The sequence below is a fragment of the Trichoplax adhaerens genome, genomic scaffold, assembly GCF_000150275.1.
Source record: "Trichoplax adhaerens TRIADscaffold_37 genomic scaffold, whole genome shotgun sequence".
Classification (NCBI taxonomy): Eukaryota; Metazoa; Placozoa; class Uniplacotomia; order Trichoplacea; family Trichoplacidae; genus Trichoplax; species Trichoplax adhaerens.
In genome coordinates, this window is record NW_002060977.1 from 185,767 (window position 1) to 201,043 (window position 15,277).

At 30.6% G+C, this 15,277-nt stretch overlaps 2 protein-coding genes across 2 annotated transcripts; both read left to right on the forward strand.

The window, feature by feature from the left end:
• On the forward strand, positions 1 to 1,905 carry TRIADDRAFT_62185 (uncharacterized protein; the record flags this gene model as incomplete). The annotated part of the gene is made up of 4 exons (XM_002118105.1): positions 1 to 204; positions 581 to 637; positions 1,254 to 1,311; positions 1,835 to 1,905. 4 exons carry the CDS (start codon positions 1 to 3, stop codon positions 1,903 to 1,905), a joined length of 390 nt encoding a protein of 129 aa, XP_002118141.1.
• Positions 1,906 to 8,852: 6,947 nt separating this feature from the next.
• On the forward strand, positions 8,853 to 11,770 carry TRIADDRAFT_62186 (uncharacterized protein; the record flags this gene model as incomplete). Its single annotated transcript, XM_002118106.1, has 5 exons — positions 8,853 to 9,059; positions 10,758 to 10,817; positions 10,931 to 11,137; positions 11,344 to 11,410; positions 11,502 to 11,770. The coding sequence occupies 5 exons, from the start codon at positions 8,853 to 8,855 to the stop codon at positions 11,768 to 11,770; spliced, it is 810 nt and encodes a 269-aa protein (XP_002118142.1).
• Positions 11,771 to 15,277: the final 3,507 nt, after the last annotated feature.

The window sequence follows — 15,277 nt, forward strand, 5'->3', positions numbered from 1 at the left end:
ATGGCGGGCTCTTCTGTTTCTATACCTCACCACGAAGATCTTATCGTGTCTCGACAAATCCAACGTCTTGCAGTTTACTTTGGGATTTGTCAATTGCTATCCGGCATCGTGTACGTTATTTGCAGTATTATTGCTATCAGCCAATTTCACGATGAAGCTATTCCACCAGTTAATTACGGTGTAAATTTTATATCAGGATTAATGGTAAATGCTATTATAAAATATTGTCACGATTAATGGCAAATTCTATTAGGAAATATTGCCACGATTATTGCTTAAATTTGCTATCATTACTGAACTTTAACAAAATATTGCCATTTTCTTTGATATTATCAACCCGTTGGCTACTTATTTTATAAAATGCGGTACTTAAACTTAAGGATTATTACTCTTTTCCATTTGATAAATGAGACTTTTTCTTAAAATATCAGCTTCTCAGCTTAATTATTGATTTAAATCCAAAGTTTTGGTACTTTAGAAACCTTGTCTTTATTCAATGTTGAATATCAATTAAGTAATGAATGCATCTTGATTCTATATTATTAACCAAAGTAAAGCTCATTTTATTTGTTATACCTAGTTCTGTTTAACAGGAATTTTGTCAGTAATATGCCTATATCAACCGGAATTACAATATGTAAGTTAATACACGTTTATTCTGGTGAGTTCATCTTCTTTAAACGGAGAGGTTACTTGAGTGAGTTATGACTTGTTTTTCACTTCTGCTTACGAAAACGATTTTCATTATCTAAGTAAGATAAATACTTACGTAGATGTTTCCATAATTTTGTCGATAGATCAAAGTCTTACTCGTATCTTCAATTATGAACATTGCTTTATGCACTGTTGTTATTATCCTGTCAACTAAAGCCATGCTTTATCGTGGATATACAGAAATAACTTGGTACAGCGTAACATTAACCTTTTCAGGTTTCATTAGTATATTTTTCTGCCTGGCCACGACAATTGCTTCCGCTATCAGCGTCTTCAAGCAGCCGCAACTTAGTAAAAGACAAGAAGTAATAATTATTAAAGCAAAGTATCAAATAATCTTAAGGCTTTATATTCATGAGCGGTGTATAAAGACTATCAAATGTGATTTGAGAGATCATAAATTAAACTTAGGACTTCACTTCAAGTTCATATCATAGATGGCCTACCATTCTATATTTACTTATCTGAGCAAAATTAAGAAAGAGAAATTGAAACAAAGCAGATTAATTTCTAATGGTTATTTTCATTTCCCTTTTCAGTCTTGTTCCGAAATAGCCAATATGGTAGTCAATAGACAGACTCAAAGCAATAAAGGTGGTAAGTTGTAGGTCCTTATTCTACAATATAATACAAATTTATTCTTAAATAGAATGAGAAATAGAGAGACAAGATCAATAACATCCCTTTAGCATTTGAACTTTCCTTGTACTCAATTACACTTATAGATAACTTCCCCATACAATTTCCAAAAAAGTAGATAAAATATGTGTGAGCTACCACAAATGAAGTAATCGTATTCCAGCTCTAAAATTCTTATTAACTTATTTTTAATACTGAGAAAATTTAGCGATGTTTTAAATATTAATCTATTATTTTATAATAGTAAAATAATTAGTATTAAAGTATATCTGTCACGACAATGAATCTTCATACAATAAATAAATATAAGAAGATAGTAGTTTATCACAGAATCAGAACTCTGCAATTAAGGGTAACAGTTGTTTTTAGTTTCGTTGTTTTCAAGGCCATTTGTCTTAAACAGAAAGCTTTATTCATATCTGTTTTCTTCGCTCTTAGTGACCTGAATATATTGCTTAAGTTTCATTTATATTTTGTATAGCCGTCGGTTTGACTTTCTGTCTTTCCACTATACTTGTCCATTTCATCGAGATCATGAAAGATGTCGCATAACTTTCACCTAGGATAATAAATCTTCGAAAACAAAACTTTACTTTTATTTAAAAAATTATTTCGATGATAGGATGGATACTTATGAGAATCATTTTATTTGAAAAAGTGCTAAAAAATGATAAACTGTTCTTGTTCGTCGTGAACGGATATAGGCATGTAGTTTACCATATTTGAGACTTAATGATTTTATTAATAATATATTGCTAACGTAGATAAGCTGATTGAAAAATAATTTCAGTATATTCGTAATACCATAAATAAAGGGTGATCTAGGAATAACATATCAAATAGCTAATTTAGGCTACATTAGAACTGTGGCATACCGCAAATTTGTTTCCTTTACATGATGGCTACAAAGAGTATAGTCAATATCTTAAAAATTTATTCAAAGATAAAAGATTTTTAAATCAACACCCATTTTCGATATGCTGCAATTGATTTTTACGAAAGAAATAAGTGAAAAGTAATCGGTAGTTTTTATTTTTCGTACCGCATAGATTTGGCAGTTGACATGCAAAATAAAAAGAAAGTAGCTGACTTCTTTTATCCGTAAGAATATATACAAAATATTAATCTCTAAGTTGAAGGTCGTAAGTATTAGTGAATATTTTACTGTAATAATGATATCCTCATTGATCATAGCATAAAATAAAGTAAAAATAATACATCAAATTGCTGATTCAGGTCACATTAGAACTCTAGCACATCATAAAGTAATTTTATTTATGATCAATGTCTTAAAAACTTGTTCCAAGTTAAAAAATTTTTAATCTATATTTATCTTGGACATACTACGGTTGATTTATATCAATTTGATCGTGCAGAATGGCATGATTGATTGGACATTCCTGCAGAATTATATGATTGATTTGTTGGTTATTTGTGAAGAATGGCACGATTGATTAGACATTCTAGCTGAATGTTTAATTCTTTAGAATGTCAGTAATAATGCCATCAAGGCAATAAATAAGATATCAACAGCAACATAATATTTGTACTGCATAAGCTCGATAATTAATATTCTAAATAAAAATAAAGCAATTGATTTCATTTTATCCATAAAGAATATGTACCGAATATTGCTCTCTAGGTTGATATTAGTATATATGTTACGGGCTCGTATTAGCAAATATTTTATTATAATAATGATCTTCAGAATGATCTTAACATAAAATAAAGTAAAGATATTTTGAACTAACAATATCGTAATAAATATAACCCAATTTTATACTTTAACAGTAAAAATCGATATTATGCGATAGGAGGTTGTAATATTTTCAGCTAATTGTAGTTTATAGTGGGTGAATAATAGGAAGAAACGATGCTTTGGTAATGATTCTAGTATAAGACTGTAAGCGAACCGACAGTAATAGCAGGAGACTATTACTCGGTCATTACAGAAGTTAAGCTCTTATATGCCGGTTATGAAACCCGTTATTGTATAATGTATGATATCATACCAGCTTTTTATCTCTTTATAATTTTGAGACACTCTTAAGTCGACTAAAGTAAATATAAGGCTAGTCAATTATGGTTTATCGATCGTGGCGCTAATTGCTTTTGAAAATCCTATTATTTTCGTGTACACTAAGCTAGATTTGATCCAGAACTGTCTACATGTGTATTTAGTGCTTTCTGCAGTTGTTACAGTGTGATACACTGTAATATCGAGATTATAGCAAAAACGCTTATGTTAGGATAATTTTGTAGATTTATCCTTTTATGAAGATGTCACTACCCTCACTTGTGGCAAAGGAAAGTAAAGAACTCTAGTGTAGTTACTTAAAACTTGGGCTATTTCTACCAGTACTTTCAGTTTCTATGAGAGAAGTATTTGAGAACTCGATTTCTCGGCTGATCTCCACAGACAACTGACTAATTATTACAATATTCTTCACGATATGAGTCTTGCCGTTTCTTGAGCAATTACTAACTTTATTCTACAAACACACGCGCTTAAATAGGTTTCTACAGTGAATTCCAATATTAGCAAGTGAGAGTTCATGCTTTACAAGTTACAGTAATTAGTATAATACCATTACTAAATACACATGTCGATATTCTCAGACTTAGATAGCTACAAGCTGTCAGGTGTTAAGACGCTTAACCTTCGTCCATATACGGCTCAATTTTTAGAGATTAACACACTTTATAAACCTACAGTAAATTAACTGCTAACAACTTCTATTTTTATCTCATTTCTACCATCTTATTATCAGCTACAAGCGCATTAAACATAGCACATAACCTTATCTTATCTATTCATAAGCATTCATTAATCAACAGTTACTTAATTAGTAACGGCGTACCGCGACAGAAGAGTTTCTAATTTAGATATTTGATATTCAAATACAGCACTAGTTTTTACGGTGATATATTCAGCCTATTGAAATTAGTAGTTCAACTAGGGAATCGAGAATAATCTTCTTATAATTCAAATCACTGTGATTGTAATTTACTTATGGTAGATTGTAGATTATCTTAGAAATGTTCCGTGATAAAACATGTGGTAATCTGACAATTTTGTATTAGTAATTCGATGTCTATGTTCGTAAATACTGTTGTCTTCATTAGGTAGCAGTAGATAAAATTAGTTTTTGATTCATAATATAATTATCAGGTTTCATCGTTAATATTACTAACTAGGACGTCTGTTCTATTGTAAAAGAGTATATAAATGCGATAAATCGTATAATAAAGTTAGTTCTTATGATTAGTGTTTAACGTAAGATACGAGGCGTCGAAGTCTTTTTGTAGTCTACTAGTAGGAAAAGTGTTCCTGAAAGAGTAGATACTGCTCTCTGATATGTGGTTCAGGGAATCGATTGATTGATCATGCGTTACGTTATCTTGTTGCAAAGCTGTTTTGTAACAATAGTATATACTAGAAATCTAAGTCGGTTTATATTATCTGATTACTGATTTTCCTATAATCTGCTCACAAAGCTCGTTAATTTTAATATTAGTAGGCATATAACGCCAGTTTGAGATCTAAAATCAATGATATTCGATAATATTTAGGATATACAGTGTCACCCGATAATAGCGCTTTTACTGATAGTAAAAATCTAGCTTTGTGACAACTTTAGCTATATTACTAACCTATTTACATATTTATTGCATAAATTCCTAAAATTTGGATAAGTTACCATTACTAATAGTCTTTTTAGCGTTAATAATCCGTAATTCAATGCAATACACACTACTTATATTTCCCATTGCCCTTAAACTGATATATTATTAATGAACGAAAAGTTAGATGCCTAGCTCATCATTGATACAACTTTAACATCGCAAGTTATGATTCTGTAAATCTAAGTCCAATCGGAAACTGTTTTCTTAGTTATATTATTACTCCCACCACACGATCAAAACCTGGATGAAACTTTCAAACTGAGTACGAACGCAATGGACGGCTTGATGACTTCAATAAAGCCCAGAAATGTCAAATCAGATTCAGTAAGCCCATATTATTGTAGCTTCTTTAATTTTAAATGCCATGTAATGTTAAGATTCGACTTAATCTTGTATTATACTAATAGATTTACTTAATTATCTATGCTTTCTTTATGCTTAGTCCTATTTCATAAAGATCTGAAGTATTGATTGGCACAAGTTTTGGTTTAAGGCTAGGCTTGACATATTACATATCATTAAAATGATGTGGCTATTACTGGATCTGTAAGTTGGATAAGAGGAAAATTTCGAAGCAAAATTTTGCAAAATTTGCTAAATTTCTAAATTTACTGATTTAGCCTTTAATGATGTCATGTCTGTTCTGCACATTTTCAATGTTTTCCATCTATGGTAGTTTTTGTTTCTTTATCATTTCAATTGATGTTATTACTCTTAACTTATATAGTCGTATGAATCTGCGGCGCGTATTATTAAATATATTTGGTTAGTAATAATTGATTATTACTTATCATATTTACTATCCTTAATGACACTTACTTTATTCATTGCCGCAGTATATCGAAACAGTGTAGATTTTACATGTAACAACCATATCAAATAGTCAAAGAAAAATATAAAGTCTAGATAATGTGTTATAGTTATGGTAAACTGTCCTAATGAATATTTTAAGATGAAAATTTAGCATCGGTTTATTATCATAAATATAAAGTTCTGAAGTTAAGAATTTCTATTTTCTAAGCATTTTCTAAATTCAGTAAAGTTGTATTCATTAATTAAATTGTGAGGGATTAAAACTATAATATATTATGCAACCGTCCCGTAACAAATATATTCGTATAGATTGGATTCTTCCTTCTCTACAATACTCAAAATTTTTACTAATCTTCAGTTAATGACAAACTATAAAAGTAGGATAGATCAAATTGCCTATTTTTAACTGGCAAACAATCCAATTTAAAAGATAGCTTGCTTTTCACTGATATAAATCTGCTTCTACAGTAAGGATTTAATTAATAAACTATATTTAATAAAGCAGCTTATAAAGATAATCACTTATTATCCTTACGAATATTTGTCTGCAAAAAATAGATCGACTCATTTTATTCCATTATTATCCATCGTTACTATACTTAAGGGCTGTAATCATGTCGATATCTGTTCTAGTTACGGTTACATATTACTGCTCTAAGAATATGTGGTTGATTTGTCTAAGCTTCAGATCGGAAATAAAGCAATTTTATTTCTATAGATCCATATAACTTAGCTAGGATGACCTCTGGTGATATCACTGAACGTGAAATTTTAAAATATGTAGAAAGCATCAACTTTATTAGACCTTTATATAAAAATAATCTCAGTATTTCTCTACTCTAGCCAAGTGCAACTGCTAGAATGACTTTTAGAAAGAAATAATGAATAACTTAAGTTGTCCACTTATATACTTTCCGTACCATTACAGTTAGCGATATTCCACTCTATTTTACAATTCTTCAGGTTATAATTAGTAACTTACACTGTGGCGGATCATTCATAATTTAATATATTAACAGCTACAGTAATTTTACAGATATCTTTTCGGACTAGTCATATCATGATACCCTAATATAGGAGTGACGTATCTATTGACCTTTGACATCAATCATGATTCAAAAGCTTACTGCTTCAGATTATTGGTGTTCGTTCTCTAGCACAAAACCTTCATCTAAAGTCTGTAGTTATGAGTTAACAAATAAGGCTTATGATAAATTTACAGAAGTAAGCTATCATACATCATAACAAGCATATGTAATAATCTACGATCTAATTCTATGTTTTATTATGCCACCGTTCTTAATTTAAGAGCACCTATTTTCTCATAAATTGTTAAAACGCTGATGCTCAATTGTAAATAAACGTATAGCTGATATTTCATACAAATTTATTGTTTTTGTACGTATAACTGTAACCGTTAGTGGTGTGTTTTGAACTTTACTACTAACATGTAATGGGTAGACTTCATGACAAGACCAACCAGACCGTCTTTGCTGACCATCAATTAATATTCAGAGTTGTTGAAGAATAGCAGGGTAAGCAAAGGATTCTTTAGAGATAACACTTAATAAAATCTCTTACTTTTTATGATAAATTCACATGCTTATCTAATGCTATGGACTAGATACTATGCTTAATAGTATTTGCATTACCCAGCTGTTGCTACATGTACCAGTCAGTACTTTACGCACTATACGTATCGCAGAATTAATGTAGGATTTAGGATCGTCAATTTCATATTTTCGGTCCATCATTTTCATGTTTCAGTGTAACTATAGAAGAAAGCAGATATAAAAATGCTGCGTAAATTTTCTTTATAGCAATATCAAATACAGTTGGCGCAGAAATATGTTATGAAATGAGATTTTAGTTACGTTGCTAATACATTTCTATATTTTAAGCTCACTACAGCTTTAATCCATTCTATTTAACGATAGGAGTACATAGAGTGAAATATAAAATTTGTATTATGTAAGTCCATAGAAGAGACTATAGATAAAATGCTTACCTAAATAGGTAGAGGGAAGCTAGTAAAACATTGGTTTTACCAAACTGTATAACGGTATGCTAAGAACGATTATTATCAGTTCAATACCTTAGCTCTACTCGATTCGTCTGGAGATTTTTAGTAAACCCTCCTTGATTACAAGTAGAAGAGTTTCGAAAAAGTAACCATGGAGTTTAAATAATTTGATAGTAAAGAGAGATCATTTTAGTCGCATACATAGAAAATTGATAACTTAACTAATAGAGCAGACATCTGCTTGAAATTTGCTAGCTCAAATCATTTCTCATTATTGAATGTTACTATTAAATGAAACATGATCAATTTTGTAGATACAAGTCATCTAATGCGACAAGGCTTGGCCTAAATTTCTCGGCCTAGACCAGTTACGTATGTTTTATCAAGGTTTTCATCTAGCGTTAGCGCAATTAATTTGATTGAAATTGTCCGCTTAAATTGGCTAGCCTAAACAGAATATGGTTACGTATATACGATGTATTTCAACCTCAGTTTGAAACGGTTAAAATTTTTACCTAAGAGCGATACGGCATTTAATCACTTATAGGCTATAGATAAGTCTTTTTAATTAACTATGTGAGTTGATAGTTAGTCTAGATTATAAGAAACGCCACAGGAAAAACCTAGGATAATCGTCAGTCACTAAAGGATGTGCGAGAGTTAGGGTTAGAGCTAAGTTAAGGTATAAATTGCGGACCAATTGCTCTATAACGGATATATTGCATTCGCCATGGGTATAGTCTTTAACAAGAGAGAAAAATGGATAAAGCTTACTGAGAACGTTAATTTAATTTTGTATGAGGTTTGAATTAATTAAATTAACATCAGTTTTACATTTATCATTATGATTAAGGAAAAATATGTTTGCTGGAGGTGACATTGTTCTTCAGTCCGTTCGTTATCTGTCCTCAGATGGTTATATCTTCAGTTACAAATCGTACATATTAAATATTTCCCTTGCTATCATATTTTCAAAATGGCGTCTGCACAGATTCAATATCGACATATGACTCATCCTTATATGCTGCCACCACAGGTTAAATCAGTGGCCCTTGGTCTTGCCGTTTCTCAAATGCTTCTTGGCTTGTTAGGTCTGATTGCAGGCATATTAGGCTTTACGCTATACCGATCTTACATGAATATTGTCATATTACTCGGCGTTGACATATGGACATGTTCATTTGTAAGTTTGTATTCAGCTTTAGATTCTTGCAGTTGTTCATTGTAAATATCCCTATTAATTAAGACGAAATAACTACCATAAAAGTAATTTTATCTCTTTACCGCACAAATGAAAATCCTTATCATCTTATGCAACGTGGTGCTATATGCATTTATTATTGTCTAAATACTAGTATCTATACATCTTGTGATCCAACCAATTTGGCCCAGATAATAAAATCATAATTTTTACATTTTAAGTGATATTTTCTATCAGGCTTTAACATGCAAATGAATAATAGTCATTAAATATAAAGTCAGTTCGCTACAAATTATGCTGATAAAAATGACAAGATACGCAATCTATTACAATGTTTAATATCAATCTATTCTGTAATTACTGTAGGCTTTCCCATTCAGGTCCTTTCAATATAATAAATATGTATACTAGCAGATATAAAATTCAATCCATTGCAAATCAGTCTATATTAAAGTTTTCGTAGATAATTCGTAACTTTTAACTACTTTCTAGTACACGACAGTTTTAGGCTATCGTCGTATTTTAGTATTAAGGTATGAAATAATAAATTTAATAGATTATATGTGAGATTGCGATCCTGAATGAATATGAATGCGTTACTTAGAGTGTGTTAATTCTATTGCTCACGCTATTTAGCGTGTAGAACAGTACAGCAAATTAGTGCCTTATGGTTATGCAGATCGAATACTTCGTGTAGGATTGGTACAACCGGAAACAAAATCGCATCTAGATTTAGTAGCATTTTATAGTGCAATAACCAGTTTACAATAAATATGGACGTCTAGAATATATATCGTGAACTTATTGTGTACTTGATTATATTCAAAAAACTTAGATTAGAATTTTGATATATTATGCAATGTTTGATGGAGCATAATAAATCATGTCAGATACGGATGTTTGCCTGTACAGTACAGTTTAATATATTGCTCCAATATAGATTAATTTATCGAAACTTTGTATTTCAAGTATTTCTAAGGATAGTGTCTTATTCAAATAATAGTTCATTATGTAACGTAACTGTATAGCGATAGCATTTAGCAATATATACCGCTAATGTTTCGACCATCTAAATTTACGTAAATCATGCAGTAGTCTACTCTACCGAGTGATATTAAACATAGAATTGAAGATTTTACATATTGTTACTCTTAACCTTTTGATAGGATTGAAAGTTAGAACGAAATATTTATTTCCCATTTAGTCTTTGATCTTACTAATATTTTCTATCATAAATGAAGAGAAGATAATATTAAGTTTTATTTCTTAGATAGTTCTCGATATAAGTCGGTATTAGGAAAATAATACTATCTCTTGAAGTCAATATCGCTATATCGTCAGTGTTTAATTTTTTATGATTTTAAATCAAAGTTTCATTTGTAAAGAAGATCAAACTTTTGGTGACTTTTGCTACATAAAGAATTGGATCTTAAATAATTTAATTGAGTCAATGAAGCCTTTACTATTAATATTTGATAAACAATTTATTTAAGAACTGCTTTCAGCTGTTCATAGCTATTAGAAATTTGATTGCAATATCTAAGATTTAGCTTTCGGCATTCTTGGTGTGATCCTTCAATAATCATTTTACATTATACATATCTGCTGACAAGCGGCTGAAGATGAATATTTACATTATAATTCAAATTAAATATCTTCCTTTATTAATGTTTTTAATAGTATCTCATAAGCGGACTACTTGGTATGGGCTTACATATAAATCCAGCAAATTATAGATTGGTAAATAAATTCTTAACCCTTTAGTATACCTCGGCAAAATATACCAATACCAATCATTTGATATCCAAATGGCTCCTTATTGATTGAATTAACTTATTTATTTTTTTTATTAGATGCATGCTTACTTTGCCTTTACTATCATTAGCTTCATTGTGTGCGTAGCCCAGTGCACTTTCTCTGCTATTTCACTTTTCTTCTACTATGTTCGGTACACATTTTGGCATAGTTTAGCGTCATTACTCATTGGAATGCTAGAGTTTGGCTTCAGTTTAGGGAATATTATTTTACTTGGACACCTTGTCTATTGCAAATCATTACAGGTGAATCAATGACGTGATAAAGTATAGATTTCAAAAAGCAAAAAAATATCAACAACTTAGTGTTGTTTGGAAGATCAATATGTTAATATTCGAGAGATTGCTATCTATAAAACTACTCTTAGAAATATAGAACATTTTTGAAGTATTTAAAAATAACAATTTTCTACGTTATGTACAATTTCTGCAACATTTTAATGTTCTGAAAGGCAAGTGCAACAGTAGTCTATCCTCCAAACCAGCAAATGTTGATGCAAGAATATAATTCTCCTTCAGGTAATGTAAAGAATAAAATTATATTACTTTTATATATTAAATTACTTGTTTTGAGTACAGGTCTTTATTACATACTTTATCATTACGTCAGTTGAAGCTGTGTTAAGTAGAACTTTAGCCGCAGAAACTCGCATTTCTGAAAACTTCCAACCACCACCACCTCCTCAGCCTATACCAAATAATAATATTAAAGATAATGATACTCCCGAATCTAAACGTCATTCGCGCTCTAGAAATTCATCTATAAGACAAAGTAGCGATGAATATTCCTCATCTGACACGTCTGAAGATATAGAGCTAGCTTCGAAGCATCGATCTAGACGCTCAGGAAGGTCTAGAAGAAAACATCATCGACGTTAGAAGTAATAGTAAGATTAAACTAGGAAATGCTACAAAAATTTAAGGACGAGTTTGTTCAAAATTTCTAATCGAAGACAAAGTTCAGAATTTCTTTAAAATTGCTAAGAAACCTTGTTGGCTAAGGAGTTACATTAAATTAAAAACTACCCGTGAAAATGTTGCAGTGCAATTTTGTAAACCCAAAATCGTCTTAATCTTGTCAGATTATTAGCATTTTTTGTAGCAGCTCATCTAATTTGATCATAATTTTTAAGTGGTTCAATATTCTTATTATATTAAGTAAATTAAAGGTTATCTTCCTACGGCAGGTTGTGCAGATAATATAGATTTTAAAGGGACATAAGTTCATTACAAGCACGTTTATATGGCTATTTTGTATTTTTTCGGTAAATAATTGATTTTAACTATTTCTTACTAGTTATTAGGAGCTTACCTGAGTCTTAAATATTAAATTTCAAATCTTGCTTTGTAGTTAATTCATTGTGCTTAAAAAAATCAACAAAACTGGCGTAAGCAATCAATAAAGAATATTTCAGTCATTTATATGGGCCTGGTTTTTATTACTAAATGAATCTAAAGTGAATGCGAATTCTACTTTCAATGACACTAGTTTATCAGAATGTATCTACTACAATTCTCTTCAGCTGATGTTTGCAATAAGCAAAAATTGCAACTACTATTAATAATCAAATAATATCATTAGTATAATGTCAAGCTGGTTTTCTCTGATATCTACTAGAGAGAGGACTCAAAATATAGACAAACTTCGATCATCGGAAGGTCTCAGTAAATTACGCATTTGTTCACAAGATAAACTGTGAATATAAACTTCATCGCAAAAATTAGCCAATTTATAGTTAATCTGCATTAATATTAATTATCAAGACCTGAATATGCAATAGAGTATCTTTAAAATAATAATAAAGAACTGCAATTTCTTGAAAAATTTACTTTATTATATAAGGCAGGTTCGTCTAACTACCAATGACTATCTGACTACAATCAGACTATCTAAACATTACAGAAAACATTCATCATTTATGCAATTATCGCAAACCAATTTTATGACTAGGTAACGTAAAGGTCCACTTCTACAAATTCATACTAATCTTTTCGTTTATGACTTTTACGTTCCGTAAAATAAAGAAATGATTTTACTCAGTAATTTGTAGAGCTTATATACTCTTTGGCAGCAGCTAACGTTGATGAATCATCTTTTAATAGTTCTTATAGATACCATATAGATATCTCTGACTGATTTTATATTGTCGAACTACTGTACGTCCATTTAGAGAATCATTTTAGGACATGTACATTGCACAATTTACCGTTCTATTATAGTACAATATTAAACGTGCAGATTTGTCTAAGCTCTATTATCCGGTTTATCTTAGTCATTTTCAACTGTTCTTATAAGAGGAAGGATTTGGAAATCTTCTCAAATGGACGGATGTATGAATAAACGTTAATATTCAAGACTATTTTTCGGTGTTTACGTTCATGTGCCACATTATGGAATTAGTCAAATTTTGGGTTACGTAGGCTAGTCAACAGTAATAGTAGGAGACTACGGTATTACTCAATCAAAACAGAGCATTGGTTTTACTAAATTTAGTCAGCTGATATTTCACGGTAGTTCGTACCTTGACAGCAGTTATATGTCGAATGACTTTTTTTACCTATACAATCATGTCTTACCGATAAAGTAGTAAGTTCAAATCTAAATCCACTATCGCGATCTATTCGTAATTCGCAGTCATAATTAATTTCAAGTTACGGCCTTTGCTGCAATGAAAATTTCTAACCCGACAAAAGATTAAGTTGAAGTATTCATTAAGCTAAAGCTAAACTAGGCCTGACGCTAACAAAATAACAGAATTTGAATTATGCCATATAAAGGGTTGTAAGTACTGATTAAACGAGATTTACTAAAATTTTCTAGTTACGATTTTTGTAACAATGAAAGGCTTTCAACATTACAAAAGACCTTATTTAAGTTGACATATTAATTAAGCTATAGCTAAACCGGACCTAAAAATAACAAGCTAAAAGAATTTAATCATATAAAAAGGTAGCGAGCAATATCTTTAGTCGGGCCCGTTTTGCTCTGAAAATATTTTAGGTGACCATTGATTTTTAGCCTTCTAGTACGATATTTCGTCAACTTAGGTACATTGATGAAGAGTAGTAATTGAATAAGATTTACTGAAACCTAAGGTTACAATATTTGTTGCAATAAAAGGGTTTCTAATACTACAATTAATTGGCGTAATAAGTTTAAATCAGCTGCACCTTATGATAGTAATATGATATGCTTGCTACGATATACAGGGGCCCAGGGTAAATTTTTTGGGAACGAAACGGTATATCCCCCAAAAATGGCACGCCGGCATATTATTATTGGTGTAGGATCTTTAACCATTTATTTGAGCAATAATTTATAATTTCAGTTCTATTTGGCATGAATTATAAATTGATAAGTAAAGTTCAAACCTGTTATTCGAAAATACCGACATACTTAGAAGAAAGAATTTCCTCTCAGAAGTCCCTGTTTGTGACAGTATTATATACTATATTAGAGTAGAAATATCTATGTTAGGATTATTCTGTTAGCTTATCCTTATTTAGTTAACTTCCAATTTGGATATTCTGTGTTTTAATATAGCACTGACTTTTTATGACCGTGACACATATACACATACTGAAATTACTAGTTATAATAGGGAATGCGAATCATCTACTTACAGTTCCAATCATTGTGATTGTAACTTACTTATGGTAGATTGTAAATTATCATGGAAATTTTCCGTGATAGGACATATCGTAATCTGACTATTCTGTATTAGTCATCAGATGTCTATGTTTGTAAATACTGTTGTCTGCATTAAGGGAGCAGTAGCTAAAATTAATATCTAATTCAGTGAATGATTCCAAAGTTAATCGTACTAACTATGACTCATGAACTATTGAGGAAGAGTATATAAATGCAGTATATCGTGTAATAAAGTGGATTCTTAAACTTAGTGTTTAACGTAAAATACGAGGCGTTTAAGTCTTTGTGTATTCTGTTAGTAGAGCAAAAGTGTTTGTGATAGTGCAGATATCGTTCCTTGATACGTAGTTCAAGGAATTGACTTATTGATCGTACGTTATGTTATCTTGTTGCGAAGCTGTTTTGTGAAATTGTTATAGCATTCGTCAGATATCGAATTTTAGCCTAATATTGAATGAAATAGATGTTAATATAGGATGAGCTGAAAAGGATACTAGTAGGAGAATATAGATAGTATTGCTTGCTCATAATCATAGAAGTTTGGCGAATTATAGATAATATAAATCGATCAAAGGCGATACTAGACTACCATCAATGACTACTGTAAGAAGAAATTTAATTCCTAGATAGTTTGCAGCATTCACCAACTTATTTAGCTTATTGTAAATAAACACAAATACGTTGCGACTTGGCCGACGTAATAGCTATCCAGATAATATAGTTGAAGATAATGA